The sequence below is a fragment of the Chelon labrosus genome (assembly GCF_963514085.1).
Source record: "Chelon labrosus genome assembly, chromosome: 23".
NCBI classification, from domain to species: Eukaryota; Metazoa; Chordata; class Actinopteri; order Mugiliformes; family Mugilidae; genus Chelon; species Chelon labrosus.
This window is the reverse complement of record NC_140356.1, coordinates 4,414,020-4,436,617: the sequence shown is the minus strand read 5'-3', so window position 1 is coordinate 4,436,617 and position 22,598 is coordinate 4,414,020. Positions and strand designations below refer to the sequence as shown.

Below are 22,598 nucleotides of genomic sequence, written 5' to 3'. Positions count from 1 at the left end.
TCTTTTAAACTTCCTGTTTCCAATTTGTGCCATTGTCGTGATAATCCTCTCACGTCGGAGGAATGCAAATCAGGAATTGTACGTGGAACATTTAACACCTGCGTGTCACTTCCAGACCTGCGTGTCGACTTACGCGGGCGAGGTTGCGTGTGCAGCACCTGCTCCAGGTCGCCCAGCATGGTGAGGATCACCTCCTTATCCAGCTGAGCCGTTCCCTCGCGAGGACCTCCCCCGGAAACCTCCTCCTCCGCCCAGTACCCGCTGTCTTTCTCCTTGCTTCCCTGCTTCCCGCCTCCCCTGCCCGCCGCTGCCTCCTCTTCGCCGCGCCCGCTGCATCCCTCGTCATCTGCTCCCGCCACCTCCCTGGACCTCCGCTGCAGCTCGGTTCTTGGGTGGCCGCCGTAGGACGCCCTCTGCGGCCGCCCGCCTGCTGCGGTGCATCGCCAGGGGACCGGGATGAGGGAATGCTCCGACTGAGAGAGCACCTTAGTGAGGGAGAGCGACAGGGATCTGGTTCTGGTGCCCCTCGCGCCTCCGCTCCTCGCAACTGCCTCCTTCCTGGGGCTTCCCTGCAGACTGCCTCCTGCCCGCTGTGTTGAAGATGAGTACAATGAAGTGTTCTGAGGTTGGGAAAGGCGAGACGGCGGCTCATCAAGCTCAAAGGTGTACACCCGCTGCTCGCCGTCACTGACCAGGGTCAGGTTAGTGAGGGAGCGCTGCTTGATCCGCAGGTTGAGGTTGTCGGGGAGTGGCTGGGGAGGCCGCCGGGCCGGGCTGCCTCCCTGATACACCGAGAACTCCGCTCCTCTCTTCATTTCTGCTCCCCTCCCTTTTTTTTTTCTCCACTTCACCACCGGTGGCTCAGTGACTGAAACTGCGCGTGCAAGTGGATGTACCTGTTTCACATCCTGGCCGCGACACCACTGAGAGAGCAGATGGAGGGAAGGAGGAACCGGAGAACGGAGGAGGCAAAGAGATGGGTCCCCACGTCCCACGCCTCCCGGCTGGGGTCCGGGCTTTGGTGGGCTGGAAGGAAAGCAAGCACGGGGCGAAGAGCAGAGAGAAAACCTCCCTCTCAGGCATGAAGGTAAAATCCAGATCCATCCTGGAGCACGCCCATACTCATGGTCAGACGCTGAGCCAGACACAAGCACTTATTTCCTCCACTCCGTCCACTCTCTGCATGCTGTCGCTCCGTCTTCTTGGCTCCGTTCTCTTGCCTCACCACAGTCAGGGGCGTGGATGAACGAGTCGCTACATCTCCCGTGCCTCACGCGTTCTTTCCCCCTCCTCGGTGCGGACTCCTTATCTTCTCCTCCTATTAAGTGACAGTCTCTTTCCATTCACTCCTATCTATCTCCCCCCACCTTCTGTCTCCTCCTTTAATTACCACCTCGCTGCCACGCTCCCCTCTGACTCTCTGGTGAATGAACGGGCGGTGAAGCTTGCGAGCGGGCTCACATAGCTCTCGGTCTGCCTCTCATTCCAGCGAGCAGCCTGCAGTACTCTCTCTCTTTCTCTCTCTCAGCTCCCTTCTTGTGTTTATCACCCTCTCTTCCTCTTAATCCCTCTCATTCTCTCACTTCATGTTCAGTTCTTTCAGCTCCTTCCACCCTTCCCCTCCCTCGGCGTCCCTCCATCTCACGGTATGACAGCGAGTTGTTTGGACAGTGCACCTGTAAGCTCGCAGTCCCTGCCGCACCACTCCGACCGCCCTGACTTAATTAAACGCTATCTGGAGAAGCTGAAGCGGCGAGCCCGCAGCTTATCGTGGATCAACAATGAGACCACAGAGCCGGCGTCTTCCCATCAATCAATGCGAGCGTTATTACCCCCGTCTCTATTAGTCACACCTGTCCTCCGCACATTCTCTAATCCTGGTTACTGATTGCGAGGAGACACTGGAAGCAGTTGCCACAGAAACCGCAATCGAGGCGATTCTGAACATGTGTTCACACTGTGAGTGACTTTCCTTGATGTCACTCTTCAGCTACCCAGTTTAATGTAAAATTAACAGATAGAAATCAATGCAGTTACTTTGGAAATAATGTTTTGGTCTCACTTTTTTTGGTTCTTCTCATGGCTGAGCTAACCAGTTCTCTTAACCCTATGTTAATCCCGCACAAGACAAACAAACCTGAACCTGAACCTGGCGGTGCTGCCATGAAAATTGCAACCTCACACTGGTTAGGACAGCTTATGTCAAAAGAGGAGGCTTGTCCTGTGGTGTTCGCGGTGCAGATGCACTTGGCTCTTCTTCTCGGAGACTCAATTTCTGCCCCTCCGCGGAGGAAGAGCGGGAGGAGCGGAGGACGCGGACCCGACCATGAGACGTGTGACGACAAAAAGCGTGTGTTTGAAATGGACCCCGAACAAAGGGGACGGTCGCTGCTGCAGTCTAATTTTACCCCGTAAATGAAGGGCTTGGGAAAAGCCTCGACCGAAGCAAAATGTCTGGAATGTCACCGCCGACCTGCCGTCATCCGCGAACCTATAATCACGCGCTGTTGTTTGTGCAGGCAGCGCTTTGTAGGGTTCGTCTGGCTTCACTTTGATTTTGACATCTTAGTTTGCACTGAGTTTGCTATTTATTTATGTCCATTATTGCAAGTAGGGAAATTCCAAATCAAGATATTCACCCTATGAATCCAGTGACCTGTCCTCCTAAATGATAAACCCTAATCAGTTATGGACATTTTGAAAGGAACGCAAATCAGAACCTTAAATTTTACATAGATGTCAGTCCAGATTTCTAAGCAATACACAGATCTTCAACGTAAAAGAGTTCTCACAGTGAACTCTGGCAACACGCAATACAAACAATAATATTCCTTCGTGCCAGCGGTTTGTGTTTTGATGGTGTGTTGCCCGGTTTAACCTCTCATCCTTTCCTTTTGTCGGGAATTGAAGTTTTGTGGTTAGAAGCCCTTTCAAAACTGGTCAAATGTCCCTCGCAGTTGCAGAAGCCCAGCTGCACAGATGTCCACTGCGCTGTAATTAAAGGACAATGAACACGTTTGCAGCCGTTCCTCTTCGCAGACGAGCGAGATTCAACCTGCAGTTTTCAGTTTGAGAAGACTGTAATCACTGAATGGGACTGTAAATGTATGGAGAGAAAGGTGCTTCTTTCAACTTAAAAAAATCGATTTCTTAGTCTAAAGGATTAAAACCATGACTTACGGCTATATTCTGAAATGGTTGTCTGTGGAGACATTCCTGTGCAAAATCACCAGCAGTGTACGGTCAGTGGTGCAAGATCCATCATCCAACAGTTATCTTTCTGCCAGAGACATTAGGCCAAGCTAATATTCAACCGGCTGACAAAGTCACACAGGGGACAGGGGAGGCGAGGTCCTTATCGTTGGGTGTTGCAAAGACTACACAACTGAGGTCTGCGTGAAGCCCAGCGCTCCACAGCTCGGACATCGCTCAGATCCCCGCGCTGAGACGGAAAACGATAAACGCTGCGTATCTACTGATAATAGCGTGTCATGGCGACTGGTGGTGATGCAGCACTGGGAGCGTAACAGATGATGGCAGCCTGCAGGGGTACAAGCACAGAGCCACAGATGCTCCCTGCGTCCGGCTGTCAGCGCTGACCTTTTCCCTTCACAACTTGAAACCGGCGCAGAACAGGGATCCCCCCTCCCTCCCCACGTAAAACAAAAATACTCTCACGTCGGCGCGCACGCACTCACACACCAGCTGCACGGCATCACTGCATTGTGCTGGCCACAGCGGTGGCCTTCCGAAACTCTCTAATCCTGCAGCTACTCTCCGTACTGTAGTCGATGGACAAACCCAGCAGCCACCAACAACTACTACAAAGAACTAGATGTACTAATTTTATGTGGACTGAAATCCCTCTGACGGGAACTGACTATACTGCGGTGAAGATCTGGTGGGCCAATCAAACCATTTTGGCGGGCTTTGAATTAGTTTACAACTAAATAGCTCTGTTTGGTTGTACGACTATCCAGTTGCATGCAGAGGTATTTTTAACTCTTTACCGGCTGAATAATGAAATCAAAGTCACCAGACTCATATTTTTAGCCCAATCTAAGAAAGAACAGCTAATCCATAATGTAATCCATCAGTTTCATGTATATTTTTCATTTCCTTATTTTATCTTAATTTCTTTCACACGCAGCACAGCGGCGCCGCAGCAAGACTGCGGTCAACATTAAATAAATATAGCTGAAGATGGAGGTTAAATTCTTTCATAACCAATATTACATACAATGCAAAGATACATGTGTACATTCACACGCCCACACAGGAATATTATCCATCCCGAGCCCGTAGCATGTGTGTTGACCCACTGTACCTGAAATCTCCTCCAGGCACTGTTTGGCTGTCTTGCTGTAGACGAGCTCTCCCTTGGTGGGGCTGAGGCAGGGGTCGGCTGGAGCCACCATGGTGCAGTCATTTTCTGAGAATGTCCTGAGGGCACAAAGAACAAATCACACACGGCGGTTACAAAGACAGGCCGATACGTCTGCCAGCCGGACTACACGGTCGTTTCACGGCAGCAATAGAGGGAGCGAAATCGGGGAAATGTGCTCCATTTGTTTTCGTTCAGTTGTTTGAAGATGACTAGTGCAACTCAAAATGTTAGAACCATATTAATCCCTAATCCATATGCATCCATCAGCTGTCATTAATATTTGTAACCTGTCCCAATTTACCAATTCCAGTTTATTAACAATATTTATTTTTTTCCCAAAGACCAACCTTCTGTAAAATTTAAATAGCACCACTTAGCTTCACATTAATGTGGCATTTGAAATTATTACAACTAGGCATGGGTTTAAATATCTAATTTCTAATTCAAATTGATCTTGACTTGACTTTGATCGATTTTTGAAATATATGTAATTTTCTGCATCCCCTCATTAGAAATCATGCGAGAATGTGCAATGAGATTAGCCCACGTGTGTAGGAGAGCCAAAAATGTCAGAAGCTACAACTCTGAGAGCACTGTCAGGACTGAAAGCTGAGGGGATTTAAAAAAAAAAAAATATGACAACAGAGAAGAGCTAGACAAAAGCAAACAAGATCTAGTTCTATACTAGAGATAAAAGATAGAAAAAATAGATAAAATGTTGTGGAAATACCACAAATCTCTGGAACCAGAGACAACATTAGCTTTGTAAAGCTCTCTTCCATAACTAAATATTAATTTATCGCTAAATTAATTGGTATTGAATAGAATGGAATCGAATCAGGACTTTGGAAATTGGGATTGAATCGATTCAGTAAATATGTAGCAACACCCAGGCCTAATAAATATCTCATGGTCTACTCTGAGCAGTTACTAAAAGGGCAGAGTGAACGCAGCATGTCAAGCACAAATATTTTTTGGTGAAATGCTGGGGTTAAAAAGACCCCAAACCGGAAGATTTTATGATATGATTTAGTGCAACAGCCAGAAATTCCACTCCTTTCCATTTAGCGAGTGATTCTTCAACATTAATCATGAAGAGTTTGAATTTCTGACACAGTTTTTGGTCTCAGTTACATATTCCACAGGACGGCTCAAACTGGGAGAAGGGAACGGTCTCAGATTAAATTCTTTTTTGAGCATTAAATATGCGTTTGCGTGCATTTGCATCTTCTCCTCAAAGCCTGTGCTGCATCACGCTTTGCTGTTTGTTTGCTAATCTCAAGAAACAAGGATAGACTCCAATGCACCCAGTGAGATAACAGTCACTGAGGGCGCAAAACCATGCATGTACGCGCACAGTCACAAGCAGACTATCGCTGACACACGGTGACGGGCTCGCGCAAACACAATGAGATGCACACTCGCACCTGAACGCGCACGGGATGAAAAGCACGAGAGCGCTTTTAACGGCATACGCGTGGAAATCCTGAAATTCACGGTGAAACTTCCCTACACAGATTGAGAGGACTAAAAGAAGCACATGCGTAAAGGCAGCGGAGCACAGACAGATCTAAGCACAGGTTTTCCGCGTAGCATTCCTTCCCTCCGACACACACACACACCCCAGACACACACACGTACACACAAACCAGGAACCGCCACCACCTGCAGAGCTGCAGATAAAAATTGGCTTCCAGTTGCGACAGCAGCATCAGCCTGTGACTTCAGCTAATGTGAGAAAGCTTTTTTATTTTCTCCCTGCGAGCTTACCTCACCTCAATGGATTCACAAAGACAGAGACAGAGATACTCAGTGCTGCTACTGTACAGAACAGCATGGACCCAAAATAAGACATTCAGTTATTATTTACTACGCTTTGACTTGAAGGTTTTGCACCAGTGGTTCAAACTGTAGTAATATTGTGAAACTGTTTGAATCCGCCCTTATTGTTTGACTGACAGCTGATCTGTGGCACAACTCTAAACTTACGAACCTATGAACTTGTGAACTTGTGTTCTTTGTATTTGCGTGTGAATATGGGTGCGAGGGCGTGGGCCAATCAATTCCGCATGCAAGGAGCGGAAAAATCTTACAGCCACACCGGTCCGCCGGTCTGTTAAGCTCGACAGGGACAACGACTTAAAGTGGGCGGGGAGAGAGAATCCACACAAGCCGAGGATGCTTCTTTGCGGCCAAAAAGCGACGGTAAGCGGCATCACAGCGGGGCGCGAGCTGTGTGCGTGCTGACAGCTTTCGGGCGAGGCCTGCTGGTGAGGAGGAACATTTATAGAAAGGGAAGAGGAGGCTGGAGACAGAAGCTGCGGGAAGGCTGTACGCGAACATGGAAATGTCATGGAACGGAACAAAAAAGATGACCATCTGATTAAATGCCCTATTGCCTCAGCCACACCGGCATTCAAAAAAATGCAAAATCCGCCCAAGAATGTAAAATAAATCTGCAAAACTTAAATAATGTTAAGAAGAAAATGTCAGGAGGCCAGTACAAAGAAAATAAGGAGGTTTCAATGATCCTGGCTCAGTAGGTAGCCAAAAGCTTGCCAGCAAAAACAACTCACCATACCACCCTGTTTATAGTCCCTCACCCACTCTCTCATGCCTACTGCTATGCGAGGAGCTTTCAGAGGGTGAGTCATGGACTCTTCTGGCCAACTCTGGCCAGGGTTTTAAATATCAAGCTACTCCGCTTCCAAATCCAAAGTTAGTACTGGACACCCAGCACTTTTTTTTTTTTCTATAATGATTTTGGAATAAATTGGTGGGATATATTGCTGGGGGCAGCTGTGATGGACGCTGCTGGCTTAATTTCACTGGCTACAGCCAAAATTTGCACTTGCTAGATCGAATCGCTGACCAAGATGGCAGCGAACAGAGAGTGGAAGTCCAAGCTAAACCTTCCGGTGGCATTGCAGATGGTACATCCAGTTTCTTACATTTTTCTGCTCACTGAGTGGGCTGCCTTGGGATTTTTAGTTTCAGGTTTGGTTCCTTTCTTGAAAGCTGAGCATCACTCACTATCTGCCCAGGACTGATAGCCGCAGCAAGTTTCTAAGTTTGTGGGATTAATGCTTGAAAGAGGTACCTGAGTGTGGCGGAGCTGACTGCGCACAACGTAGGAGGGAGCTGAGACAAGGGTTGAAATATTGAGTCTTCTTTAATGGGATCCCTAACTTCCTCCTTCTCCAAGTGCAAAAGCATTAGGAGCTATTTTATCCCTACATATTTACTCACATCCTGCACATCTGACGGCTGCGACGTCAGGGAACTAAGGACCAGCTGCATGCACCAAAACAGCATCGGCTGAATGACGAGAGGGGGAATGGGTTCCTAAGTGCCGCCGATGTCTGGGTTCTCACATCAAGGATGCAACCCAGACAGTTAAATAATAGGCTCTGGCAAGCAGCAGGAAGTGGATGTTAATTTGTTCGGCAACGGCTGCGAAGAGATGTGGAGGCAAGAGAAAGTCGCACAGTGGGGAGCACCGGGAGTGTGTGTGAGTGACTGAATGTGTGAGAATGTGAGTGAGGGAAAACAGGGGCAAGATATTAACCTCTCTGGGGAGAGATGTGTGGGAGAAAAGTAAATTACCAGCATAGTGTGTACCCTGTGGATAGTGGTGCACACACACACGTGTCTCACCTGTACATGAAGGGGGCCACAGTGGCAGTATTGGGGTGGTTGTGCTGCTGTTGCTGAGGAAGCTGAACTACTCCATTCCCTCCGAGCGCTGCCCCTCCTCCACCTCCTCCTCCTCCCAGCGTCCCACTGGACCCAGACAGGGCTGAGGTGCTGGTGGACGAGGTGATGCTGGTCCGTTTGCCCTCTGGGCCGCCGATGGAGCGCTGTATGTAGAAGCTACCGCCTTGTCCTCCTTTCGTCAGCTTGGCTCTCTCCCCCTCGCCTGTCCTCATGTTACCGCTGCTGTTTAAGGCAGCCTGGTTTTGGGTCTGCGGCTGACCCTGGTTCTTTGCCGTCGTTGCCGAGGGACCTTTGAGTCCTGGCTTTGGGATGCCACTGGAAGCTGAGGGGGTGCCGCCATCTTTCTTTCCCGATGACGACTTCCCCCCCTTGGGGATGAGGCTGGCGATTTTGGACGTCTTCTTGGTGGAGTCGGCGAACGTCTCACGCTCCTCCTTTGGAGGAGAGCTATCCTTGCTAGATTTCCCGGACTTGCTTTTGTCCTCCTTGTCTTTGCAGGAGGACATGGACCTGCTGCCATTTGCCTTTGAATAAGAAGAGGATGATGATGAGGAGGTTTTGCTGGGTGCAGAGAGGGATGATGCAGGGGTCTTTGCAGGTATCTGTTTGGCTGTAGCACTGCTACCGCCACTGCTGCACACCGACCCCGTGGGCGTCAACCCGTCCTCACCATACTCCGACAGGTCATCTTCTTCCTGTAGAGCCATCTCCGCCACAGATGGCGACGCTCTTGAGGCCGACCGAGGGTTAATTAGGCGGAACTTGTCCAGCATGGACCTCTGGGGAGGCGCACCACCTGATCCTACTTTCGACCCGTCGCTTCCATGCGGCTGGGGGCCTTCCGGGGCCTGGGGGGAAGGGGTGGTGGAAGGCGAGTGCGTAGGGCTGGCCAGCATAGAGGACGTGGCGCTGTGCTTGAGGTTCATTGACTTGCTGCGCCAGGACTTGCCAGCTGTGGGTGAAGGGATGGCAGAGGCCAGCTGCTGCCCACTGAGGCTGGTGGGAACCATCCCACCAATACCACTCCCATTCATCCCGCTGGGTACCGGGATGCCTCTCACTGCCTCTGAACAAGGAGAAGGAAGAGGAAAGAACAGAAAAAGATGGTCATTAAAAGGGATATTGATCAATTACAGCTGGTTTGGTCTTTAATTTTCTCTGTGAACAGCAGATTGAATTTTCTAAGCAAATTAGTTCAAATTATGACAAACTTTCAAAGGATTCCTAGACTTCTCAAGGGGCATACACACAGGAAGAGATCAGCGGAGATGATGATAGGTGAAAGAACCTTTTAGTCTTGTGTCTGTGGGTACCAAGGTGAATCATCTCAGCTTTGAGGTGACATGACTGAAACGATGCCCAATGGGAGTGACAGATACAGTTGACTAGGATATGACGCAAACAGAGTTCCCCAGATATTTACTGCAAAGAGAAATTGTCCACAATTCTGATGCCTATCAACAAGTCCACAATGCTTTTAGTGGACTTTTCCTGGCGTCAAACAAACCAGGAACCACCTGGCTGAAGCGGTGGCGTCAAAGAAGAGCCACTTCTCGGTCCACACACTAGCAGCTGTTTTACGTTCTGCCTTTTTTACTCAAACAGTGATTGGGGTGGGAAACATACAAGGAGGTTAGCTAATCAACCAGAACATGGAACATCCACTAGCGTCTAACTGTCAGCTAGTAAGCGATGGGTGACGAGCAAATGGCTTTTAATGTGAACAGGGCTTTAGACACAATCAGTTCACAAGACAAATGGAAAAGGAACAAGCCACTTTGTTGTAGCCATGACAACAAATGAAATCACACCCGTTAACAAGAAAGGAAAGTTTCTTCCACTGTTGTTAGAGTCCAACCCAGATTTACTGTAGATCCTCATACATCTTTAATAATCACTAAAGTTTAAGGATTGTTTTTTATTTATTTACTGTTTTGTGTACCAAAATTCAATGAAATTGCTTACTTTTATATCTGAGATTTTCTGCCTTTCTTAAACATTCGCCTGTATAACCCAAAAAAGAACAACTGAGACCGTATTGCATTTGGTCATCTTTTACATTTCTGCAAGAGTTTCCCAGCTGACTTACAATGCAATACGAGGGGCTTTACAGCTAGCATATTTTCTATGAAATTAACCTTGGAAGATATAATAACAGTCAAGCCACACACAAACACAAATCCATCGAGCATGTAAACAATGCATTAGAATGTATTCTCTTCTTTTCTTTCTCCTTCTCTTCTATGCAAACACATAAGATCACGCTGACACATTTCTAAAGCATTTGTTTTAGGTAGACATTGAGAGACAAAACTTTGTCTCCTTGGGGGTATGAGGTACTTTGAGAGGGAAAGAGATCAAGAGCAGGCAGGCAGATTTATGATGGGCTAGGAGTAAAAAGGCGACAGTGTGACAACATGGAGTTATGCGTCATTAGACAGAGTGTCTGTCTGGCTGTCAGTCAGAAGAGTGAGCAGGGTTCAGCTGGCTCTGAGTCACCACCAGTCTGCGGTTCAGAGCCCCTTCAGGCAGGCAGAGGAGGAGGGGTCAGATTCAGCTGTGGAAGGGGCCAAAGCGCTTGAACCTGCTTTTGACAGAATCCTCTAAAACCTTAAAACATGCCTGCAGAACACGCCTCGCAGAGGTTTTCCCGACATAGTCGTTCAGAACTCATACACATTCAGTGTTTCTCGGGCACTTATTTCTGCTTTTACTCAGAGCTAGCTCAGATGGAGAGTTGACAGCTCCTGTTAAGACTGAGGTGTTTTGCGCTGTATTCGATTTCTGAATCAGTTCAACTGCCTGCCAACCGAAAACCAGCAAATGAAGCCAGTGAAATGTATTCAGATTAGACCCTACATAGTAAATTAAGCACGGGTGTATCTGCCTGGAATGCGTGTGAGCTGCTGTGTGTTCTGGTATATATTATGTATTTGGTATCCATTTGTATTTACATGCAAATTTTGAAGATGCAAGGAAAAACAGTTGCGAGCACAAAAATGTGCACGCAGCAGCTCTCGACGTGTTGGGTGAAAATTTGCATTTGCAAGACAGCAGAACCTTATCTCCTCTGTGTGTGCATGTCTGTTTTCCTACCCTGAGCTGAGCTAGCAGGTGAGGAAAGCTGACATAAGTCATGCAGAGCGTTCAGATCTCACACCGGTAGGTGAGACCAGAATAGGTAAATGTGAGTTAGATCCTCGTCCGTTTCCAATTATTATTTTTTTCTTATTAATTTTGTCTAGACAGTGAGATGGGAAACCGGCATAAATGTTGATGAGAGCGCTTAGTGTGCAACGTGTGTTTCCAGCTGTATGCGTATGCAAGTCCCCGTCCTCTGTGTTACCCATCATCTTTTAGAGATAATGCTTATAGTGGCTTATGAATGTGAATTAACGAGGTTGGAGGCATTTGTGTGTGTGTCCAGTCGATTAACCCCGTCTTTAGAGATACCCCTTCCTTCCCTCCTGTACCATCCCCTCCATCCACACCCCAGAGGCTGTTTTGCGGCGCCACCACACTTTTCACCGAGCTGTGACTTGCTGTTGCCGTGGCAACAGACTCTTCTTTCCTTTTTTTTTTTTTTTTTTGCCTGAGCAGCCAAGGAATGAAATGTCACTTGTTCTGGGCGGTGGTGGACCCTCTTCTCACAATTACAAACACACACACAGTTGCACAGTTGCATGTCAGGTTTATCTGCAACAGCATGACCAATAGTACATGCATGAACTGACCAACACTGTCTACTGGTCAGTTACTTCCTGCAGCCAGGTATGCAATAGTCTATCCTCTACATTTATTTTGGAGGCATTTTGTCATATTTTAACACTCCTAACAGAGAGCTAACAAATGATCACCTTGCTACAGGAATTCGGCAGCTCTCCTGCTCAGTTAGCCTGGTGTAGCCAGATTAAATTCTTTTCAGAATCTGAGTCTGGTAAAATGCCATTTGGATTTCATTTTGGGGCAGAGAAAGAAATACCTCCGTGTGAAATTGAATAATCCTACGACCAATCAGAACCCACTAGATCTTTGCCGGGGTATAATCAGTTCCCAATGGAGTGACTCCAGACCAACTATCAGGGAAGGGAGCTAAGCTGTAAGCCAAAGCTTTCAATTTACGGGTAGACCTACGCTCTGACCTTCACCTGTGGCCATAAACTTAAGCATAGAGACAGCGAGAACGGCATCACAGGTACAAGTGCCTGAAATTAGGTTCCTCTGTAAAGTGGGTGGAGACAGGATGGGGAGCTCAAGACATTTAGAGGGGGCTCTAAATATAGCTCCTGCTCCCTCGAGGGGCCACTACTGAAAGGGGCCAGTTGAGGTGGTTCGGGCAATCGGGAGGCGCCTCCCTTTGGCATGGGCAGCTGGGAGGAGACCCCTGGGTTGACCCAGAATTTGCTGCAGGGATTATACATCTCGCCTGGCCTACAAACATCTAGGGATCTCCCCGCAAGAACTGGAATGTGTTGCTAGGGAGAGGGATGTCTGGAATTCCCTGCTGTGAGCCTGTTGCCACCATGAACCAACCTTGAATAAGTTGATGAAATTGGATGGATGGATGGATGAATGGATGGATGGGATGGTTGGATGGATAGATGGATGGATGGATGGATGGATGGATGGATGGATGGATGAATGGATGGATGGGATGGTTGGATGGATAGATGGATGGATGGATGGATGGATGAATGGATGGATGGGATGGTTGGATAGATGGATGGATGGATGGATGGATGGATGGATGGATGGATGGACGGATGGAAAGTTTGGGTGATTTCCAGGCTACCACTTAGCTTAAATGAGTTTTACAATTGCATCTTTATCTTAAAAAAAAAAGAAGCAAAGTAATCACCAACTCTCCTTTAGTTAAAAATAACTTTTAGGCTTTAATTTAGTGGGCTGACTCTAATAGGACTACTGCATGGCAACAGGAATGACGCAATGTGCCCTTTGATTAAGGTTTTAGATTTGTATGTGAGTCTAGTTGAACGTCATCCCCAAGAGGCCACATGTGCTGATGTGAATAATAGGAATAAACAAATAGATCAGACCAGCTGGCATCGGACAAAGCTCCTCTGTGCAATCACTAAAATCTCAAATGTCTGGATAGAGAAGCTGGTGTTGTCTACAAACACTACAAGACACATACACTGAACAACATCAACTAAATTAGATAAGTCGGCCCGGAGTGCCTTTTGAGACTATCCCAAACTTCAGTCAATCTGTGTAATGTCCAGGCTTCATGACTGGATCAGGAACATTTGAGTAGATTGCTATGACCATTTCTGCATAAATTCAACTGCTGATTGCTATTGCTGTAAGAAAAATGTATAAAAGGTCTCGTGGCAGACACTTCCTGTATCTCTTTCTCTGTCTTCTCCTGCCTCTGCAGCCTATTTTTTTCCCGGAAAGTTCGGGAGGCACAGCTGACATTTGCCAAGTATTGATTTCTCCTTCTTTCATTTTATTTTAGACCGGAATACTGTTTCTTCTCCCCTGCAGTAAATCTCCAACGGCTGGAGTCTCATCTCTGCAAACTGAGGATTTGTCTTCTGGCAGAGCTCAGCTGTGCTACGGGAATGGGCGGGAAAAAGACAAATTTGCCCTTTAATATATCTATATAAATATGGTTATTTTTAGAGAAGAAAACAAAACAAGCAAAACCTAAATGCAGTTAAGTGAAGCCACGGAGTCGACATATTGCATCCTCGTGCCATGTGATCCCCAGCAAAGCGATACACCCGGCCATCCACGTGACGTAAAAGAAAACGTGATTCATCAAATCAGTCCACCTTCTCCTTCACTGCTCTGTGGTCCTGTTCTGAAGCTCATGTGTCCATTGTAGGCTCAAAGGCAACAAACTGTGATGTACTGTGTATTCTGACACCTTTCTATCAGCATTAACTTCACCAATCTGAGCTGCAGTAGCTCGTCTGTCGGACTGGGCCACGCGGGCTAGCCTTCGCTCCGTCAATGAGCCTTTCGCCACTTCACAGCTTTTCCTTCCTTGGGTCACTTTTGTTAGGTACCAGCCACTGTAGAACAGGAACATCCCACAACAGCTTCAGTTTTGGAGACGCTTGACACTTGACCACTTATAATGATCATAACGTTATGGCTGATTATTATGTATTTCAATTACGTCTTATACAATAAGGGAGTTCAGGTGCAATTTCTCTTGAGCAAACACTACCTGTCCACCCTTCCACTCCCATCGGCTTTTCATCTTTTGAAATCACTTCCCACATTCTCCCGCTGACGGGTTTGAGACATAAATCACAGGGGTGAGTGTGAACGTTTAGGATGGAAGAGAAGAGGGAGAGACATTTTAAAAAGTGTTCGCTGGAGGCACTCCACCTCCTCTCTGTCTGACGCTATTTACTGCGTCTCTCCTCCGCTGCCATCACCACCTACTGATCCTCTGCGTTTTTGTCAGTGACTGTGCAATGATTTCAATTAAAAGAAAAGAGCTCATTACCAAAGAAAACACTGTTGTTGTTGTTGTTTTTATGACTGCATCATTTCGCAAGCCAGAGTGAAAGGTTGGCTGTATAATGTCAGGCTCAGGTTTTGATTATTAAAACGACGGTGAGCCACGGGAGAGGTTTTAATTATTGCATGAGCCAATAAGTCACAATAAATCTTCCTGAATGAGCCAGGGGGAGATCTTAAAGCCATTATAAACGCAGCGAGCGCGCCAATGTAAATATAAAAATCTGTAATTAAAACACCACGAGTAGATGTTCAGAATTTACTCCTCAGAACAGAAAAGAGCTTATTGAGTAATCAGTTTTGTGTTGAATGAAGAAGCCATGCACTCTGAGTCTCCACTGTGAGCCCACTTCTCTCCAAAACATAATTAGTCTCATTAGCTTGATCATGCTTGACAGAGCTGCTGCCTGAGTTTGCCCCTTTGGTCATCTCTCGAACGACTCCTGCCCTGCTGTGAAATGTTTTCACCGCCTCCACTTAATGGCATCCATTATAACTCACTTGGAATAAAGAGCTGCGGATGATTCAGCAGGCTGGTTAAGACTGGTGAAGCGAGCGGCTCTCTGGTCTCTGTTTAGCTCTCAGCTTGTCAGGTTGAGTTGTGCTGTGTGAGTGGTGCCATCAAGTGGCTGAGCGTGAAATCAGTATTCTTTTTCTGACGGTAAACAGCAGCAGCAGCAGCAGCAGCAGCAGCAGCAGCAGCACCCCTTACCTCTATCATTGCCACTGGCGTACTGAAGAGGCTTGCTCTTGTCGATGCTGTTGAAGCTCTGGCTCCGACGGTTGAGGTTGGACGAGCCCGGGCTCCTGGAGGCCCCGCTGCCTGCAGCAGGTACTCTGGAGGGACCTGGTAACCTGCAAGAACGGCAGAAGAAGAAAGAATTGGGATGTTAAGTTAACATATAAGCAACAGAAAAGATTGGGACAGGTTAAAGGTCAGAGGAAGGAATATAAAGATGTTTTTGATTTGTGACCATAACATGACAATAACACGTTGCCAGAGAATGTGTAATTGTCTCCACCCACTAGGGGTTTTGATTATTTTTGCCTTTAAAACAGTTTTGTCTTAAAGTTAAAGGCTCATTGTGAATATCAAAATTAAACTTAAATGTCCATGCTTTATAAAGGACGGGTTAAAGTCTACTTTACATAATTGTAAAAGTGACTGGTGTGGCAAAATCCCTAAACCATGTCCTGTTGATTTGCTCAAGAACTGACTGAAGGTCCAGATTTTAGCCCCCGTCACATTACATGCCTCAAAAAGTATTGATAGGAGTAAAAAATGATATGTGATTCAACATACAAGTGGGTACTTGATACTTGTTTCAAGACAGACTTGAAAGAAAGCGAATCCATCCTTTAAAATTGAACCCTGGATTGTGCAGAAACCCTGCTAGGAGCACAAACAAGATAAAACCACAAGTTATACCTTGACACTGTACACAGTAGAGAGACAATAAGAAAGAGAAAGTTTGCCTCATTTAAGTTCTGAGTCCTGCTATCGTGTCAGGAACACTGACCCTGGATTCAGTGGAGAGAGATCAAGAGAGAGCTGTGTGAGAGGAGGATTGTGTGTTCCCCTGTGGGCTGAGGAAGAAGGATAAAAGAAGGACATGAACTTTGAGTTCAGGTGGAAGAATGTGGAGAGATAATAGAGAAACCCACAAAAGGTTGATTGCAATCTGTCGGGCTATTATTGTTAGTACTACATAGGTCCCCATTTTGCTGCCTAAACAGCCTTGACCCATCGAGGCGTGGACTGTCACTAACATGGGTTAGTGTTACATTAACTCCTGCAACTTGCAAGGTGGAGCCTCTATGAATCGGACATGTTTAAATAGCACATGGCACAAATTATCAGTTGGATTGAGCTCAGAGGACTTTGGTAGCCAAGTCAGCACCTCAAACTTGTTGTTGTGTTCCTCAAACTATTCCTGAACCTTTTTTTTTATTTTGTGGCAGGATGCATTATCCTGCTGGAAGACTCTGCTGCCATAAGGGAATACTCTTTCAATGAAAGGATGGACTGCCACAATGTTGAGGCAGGTGGTATGTGTCAAATCCACATGACTGGCAGGACCCAAGGTCTAGCATGGCTTCCCACGTGCATCAGCGAGCTTGCCCATGACCCTGTGTCCGGTTCATCGCCTGTTCCATTTTTGGATCACTTTTGATATGCACTGACCACTGCAGACTGGGAACACCCCACAAGAGCTGCAGTTCTGAAGATGATTTCACCCAGATGTGTAACCATCAACAACTGGCCCTTGTCAAAGACCCTCAAATCCTTCCACTTGCCCATTATCCAGCTTCTAAAACATCAACTTGTCACAATGTTATGGCGGATTGGTGCATTATAGCCCTATGCTTCCGCTGCTGACACTGTGTAAAAAAACAAACCCTTACAGACACGACTACCAGGAGTTTTGTGTCTCCAGCCTGTAGCTCCATTCTCCTACACATTTTTCACATAATCTTTTCCTGTTGATATACTCAAAACTGCCAGTGTCAGATGCTGATTTACCATGCTGCAGCTGGAGGATTTTCACGACTCCCAGAGGAGCGTTAAAAGAATTATCTCATCAAAAAAACTGTTGTTACCATGCAATAACTTTGCAGTGCGTTTTTTTTTTCACGCCAGATGCTTTTATCCGTCTGTTTGTTACTGTCTTCAAAAACAACTTAGGCGGCTGGTTCAAAGATCGGGACAGGATTTATGGCAACCTGGAACTGCTTCTGCCGTTGATCTTGTAATTCTGCTCTGAGGTGAGTTTTATGAACTGATTACAAACAGTTTTCTCTTAAAAAACATCAGTCTTCTCCCTTACAGTCACTTTAGATTAGCAGACAAGAGACGGCATAAAACCTCAAAAGGCTTTCCAACAGGAGGTAATGCGCCATCAAGTACAATAAATGAAATGTGTGTGAAAAGCCCCGGCTTGCATGTTGATGGCTGTTTGTGTTTCCACTCAGAGCCCGGTCTAAAATTGATCTAAACGATGTGGTACCTCTCTGTCTGCCTTCCTGAAAGCTGTCGTGATGTCCCTTGACAAAGATAATCGGTTTGCTACGCTGAATGTGTCACTCGTTTCTGTATCGCAGATGGAGCCGAGATGTCGGAGGGAAACCTTTTCTTAGGTTTGGAACCCTTCATATGTTCCATTTAGTCTTTACGGTCTTTATAGATCTAAACAAACAGGATGATGGCTTGACATGTAGCATGGATAACAACCTCTCTTGATTTAAGAAATGACTTCTTCCACGCAGCTTATTCCTTTGGCACTTCATCTTGGAAAGACAAAGCTCAGTTCTTTCTCACTTCCTGCTCTGGAGTTGTGTTGAGTCAATTTAGTTTTTTTTTTTATTTGTGTGAGAACAACATTAAGCATCAGTCAACAGCACGCACCCCCCACAATGGAAAACCACAAAACAACCAAATCAATACCAGAAGCTGATCAGGGAGTAACCCTTTCTTGGTCTTTCATTTCCCCAGAGTTTCTCTACAGCACTTCAACGTGAAGGTCAGTAACACAGGCAGATCAATAGGTGGGGATCTGCCTGTTGGAACCACATGTGTCTGGAACACATTTATACAGGGGTGGGGGGCATATGAACAAAGACGAAGAAAAACACAGTCCTATCCTGCAATTATCTATGCCCCATTAACAATTTCATTGATGAAACACAGGTAAGTGAGTTTTCTTTAAGACACTTTAGTACTGGTAGTAATTCCAGTGGATGATTACAAGAAGTTGTTCAAATTAACCAGGCTGGTGTCTTGTTTTTTTCACGAGAAAGACTTTTAACGTCTTTTAACAACCCATTAGTGGCCATAAACTACAGACGCAAGATGAAATAGGGAATGAGGCTGGAGCTTCTCGTCACTAATGGGTCGTCTTAGTCTGGAAGTCAGACCAACTTTTCCATGCACATTTTTTGTGGTGCAAAGTCGGTCTGGAACCCCTCCAGTGGGAACTGATTATGCCAAGGCAAAGGTCAAAGCCAGGTCAATCAAATCCTTTGGTCGGACTATATGCAGTAATAGACAGAAAAGTAACAAACTTCCTAGCATCTGTACGTTTTTGATTTTGTTTACAACGAAACAGCTTCTGTCGGAGAAGCGAGCTGTTTAGAGTCCACTGTCACATCTATTGTAAAAGATACTGACAGAGAAATAATAACTTTAAAGGACAAAGAAATACATTGTTACTGGTGGTAGGACTATGCAACTGTGCAGAGGATTTCTTTTAATCCGAACCGGTTGAGCCAGGCTGGGATCTTTTACTTGCAGGTGAGTATCTGGTCCAAGCCATTTCATTTTCAAGTGGACACAACCCACCGATGTTCCTAATAAAATTAAAAACAGTTATTTCGAATCTTCACAGACAATTCTATGTGTTGTTTTCTGACTTAAATGCTTCATATGGAGCATGCTTTGACCAATCAACAAGAAAAGTAGATTTGTATATTAAATTTCTGTTCACCGCGATGGTTTTGTCTGGTTTTGTTCTGAAAGATGTGATGAAATAAACACTTCCACGTGGCAGATCCTACTGAAAAAATGTAAAGCTGATCAGGCATTCTGATAGCGTAGGTTATTCTAGCCAAGAATCAGTGTTGCGTATTATCCCCTATCATTTTGAGTGTACTTCTACAGTGTACTACTTCTACAAAAACCTGAAAGAAAAAAAGTAAAGTACGATAATTTCCCTCAAAACCGCATTGCACTGTTTCACATGCCACTCAAAATTTAATAAAAACATTTAGCTGCTGGAGAAACTACTTCTCCCAATTCGTCCTTTAACATCACTTCAGCAAGAAAGCTTTTGATTTTTTTTTCCAGTGGAAGGCAGCTCTACTTACTGAAACGAGCAAAGCAAATTAGGCCTTAAGCCCCGGGAGTTTTCAATCTAACTAAGCATCTGCCGCATTTACTGATTCAACAAGGAGCACATAAAGCATTATATAAAGACTCAGCACTGCTACTATTGCAGCAGAGGGATATTAGTGGTATTTAACTGTCTCCCTCAAAAAGACAGAACAATGCTCAGCGACCAAGCTCAGGGAAGTCAGAGAGGAACCAAACAACACCAAATGTCATGAGCAATGCAAAGATTGTTTTAGAAAGAAAACAGGGCAAAAATAAAACGCACTCCAGAGTGAAAAACCTCAGATCAAGCGTCAGGAAACATGTTAGCCCCTTCCTTTCACCTCCTACAGTACAGTGGAACAACGGCAGACTGTTCAGAGATGCTGATCCAGGCCTTAGAGCAGCTCTGTGGCTCTGCCTGAGTGAACTCATTATACCGCAGCCAATGGATGGTTCTCAGCCCAGAGCCCAAGCTGCCATTCACCGGGCTCAAACAGATGTACTGTAGCTAACACACACGAGTCAGAGAGAGGGAGAGGGAAGAGAGCATAGAAATGGCTGAGAATCCTTGAATGCTAATTGGAATTTAATTCTAGATTTCTATTCTGTATGTAGTGACGACTACTGCATAAAATTGTAATGTCAGAGTACATAGGATCATTGACATTTTTAGATATTGCAATGTAATCACAAATTTAAAAAATGGGTCCTGAAAGGCAGCAGTGACTTTTGACCAGCAAATTCTAATAGTTTCATCCTTGAACCCAAGCAAATATTTCAGTTTCCCTTCATAGCATTCTTGAGAAACGATCTTTACCAGTACAATATACCAGAAAACACAGTGCCGCTGGTGCAGAGGCATAACAACTCCTCGGTAATGCCCACACGCGTGCATACAGTACACAGGCAAACGCACTGACAACAGTAGGTTTAGCGCTAAGAGCGGGAAAAGGAACAAAGGAAAGAAGCGAGTGAATGCAGGGGGTAGGAATCAGAGGAGAAAGACACTCTAGCTGCAAACACAGACAAGAGAAAATGAGGCATAAACAGAGGGGAATGAGAGAGAGGTTGAGGCAATTCAGATGGAAATCAGAGGTGGTCCCTTTTATCATAAGATTCTTTCATCTTCAAAAACACACGATGGGCGACGCATCAGCAAAATGGAACTGGAGAGGGCAATGTGACGAAACGTCTGGACGGTGGTTTTGTTTTAGGACGGGTCGACCTACAACCTGCTGGCGACATGAGGTAGATAAGAGGGAAGAGTTCACTTCCCTTGCCAAGGTTTAGCCAATCAGGCTGGGGTATACTGGCAACTTTCTTTATCTCGTGTCTACTTCTGACAAGATTACCTTCCAAGTGCAAGGCATCTGGCGCAGCACATCTGGCCTCCACACTGCCAGTCAAAGCCACATCAGGCTTATTAAAACGGTAGTACGATGCCACGAGTAGGGCAGGTGTACGGCAGACTGTCAAACATCACCCTCTGCTGCTAAGACGGTGAACTTGAAGAACTGTACAAACATTTACAACACAACACATACACTGTGCCTTGTATCCCAGCCACTGATTTATTATGGCTTTATTGGGAAGATATTAGTGGAAAGAGATGGGAAGCATTCAGGTGAGGGAAGGGGAATAGGGCAAAGGTTGTAGATTGGAATCAAACTTGCACCACTGCCTTGAGGACTGAAGCCTCATTTGTCTTTGGTAAATAGTCTTGTATTGTATAGCACATTTCTACCTATAGGTACAATCCATTCTGCAGAAATGGAAGAAAGTGTCAAGCGTCTGATAATTCAGTTTGTATTAAAACAAGAGAGAAATAAGTGGCGATTTGAAACTGGAACTGTTCAGCCATTTAAAATGACACTGCAAAAGATGTCAGTAACAATAATCTGACGGTGCAAGCGGAAAGGGAAGTTGTCGCTATAACCGGGCTAGCTTCTTGAATTAACGAGCAGAATGTGTCATAAATAGGAAGAATGACAGAGACAGACATCCATTTATTTTCATTTTAGACCTGCTAAGACATTTTTGCTTGCAGGGACTTCTGAGGAGACAACTGTGATTAAAAATAACTTCTCAGACGGCAAGAAAGCAATTAAATGTGACAATCAGGCCCGTGTGAATGGAAATCGGAAGGCAGCACAGGAGCGCTTAAACTGTCACCTCTCGCTGACCTCTAATATAAGTGATTTGGTCGCGTTGTGCGCGTGTATCTTCATCTGTGTGTGCAGGAATTAAAAAGCTATTTCTGCAATGCAGCAGTGAGTTAGGTTTGTTGTCAGTGATGTGAGAGGGCAGATTACCACCCATGGGGCTGAAGTTGCTGGCTGTAGCATTTTTGCCATTGCTCAGTGGTGGCTGGAGAGGAATTATTTGCCAACACGCTGGTTCCCACTGCCTCTGAGCTGGAACAAATGCTGCGAGCATCAGACAGCTGAACTGGGGCGTGTGCATGCAGCATGTGTGGGTAGATTTGTAGCGTATGTATGTAAACACGCCTTTGTATCTGTCTGCTTTTGGTCATAGTATACATGGACAGTATATATAGCATGTGCTGTAAATGTATATATCTGTGCTTGTCTCCATATCTGTGATGGGGTTTGGCAATACAAAGAGCGTCATTATAATGTCTGGTAGCCTATATTTAGCAGCAGTTAAGAAGCCAAGAAGTGTAAAAGGGCTATTCCCTGGAGACAAATTTTACTGTGCAGCACTTATCAAGTAGTAAAAGCATTGGACCGATGTGAGAAATTATGGCCCAATACAGATACCAGCATAAGTTCAAGGCTCAATACTTTGCTCATGGATACATGATGACACTGTACAACGACGACCAATACCACTTTATGGCAATGTACTACGTCTACACTCATAGAATCTAGGGCTACAATATGTAACCACCATTACCCGCATGGATGGCAATAGGTTGTGGTAGTTTCGTCTTTGAGTACGCCTGCCTGGAAGACATACAGGTGCAGCTATGTTTGATTATACTAGCTCTACTGCCACCGACTAGTGCCACTCACAACCAACAGGGTTTGTCCTTGATCAGACAACAGGCCAGAACTGGAAGGCGCATGTTCAAATACACTTACTTAGTGGTTATCACAGTCGCCT

At 45.9% G+C, this 22,598-nt stretch overlaps 1 protein-coding gene across 1 annotated transcript in view; it reads right to left on the bottom strand.

Moving 5' to 3' along the window:
* Positions 1-22,598, bottom strand: part of nav3 (neuron navigator 3) — a 188,476-nt gene that overhangs the window by 74,425 nt on the left and 91,453 nt on the right. The window contains exons 7-9 of the mRNA XM_084573281.1: positions 15,315-15,457; positions 8,045-9,170; positions 4,328-4,443 (exon numbers count right to left, since the gene is read on the bottom strand). Of these exons, the coding sequence (XP_084429407.1) occupies positions 4,328-4,443; positions 8,045-9,170; positions 15,315-15,457 (1,385 nt within the window). The remainder of the gene's footprint in view (positions 1-4,327; positions 4,444-8,044; positions 9,171-15,314; positions 15,458-22,598) is intronic.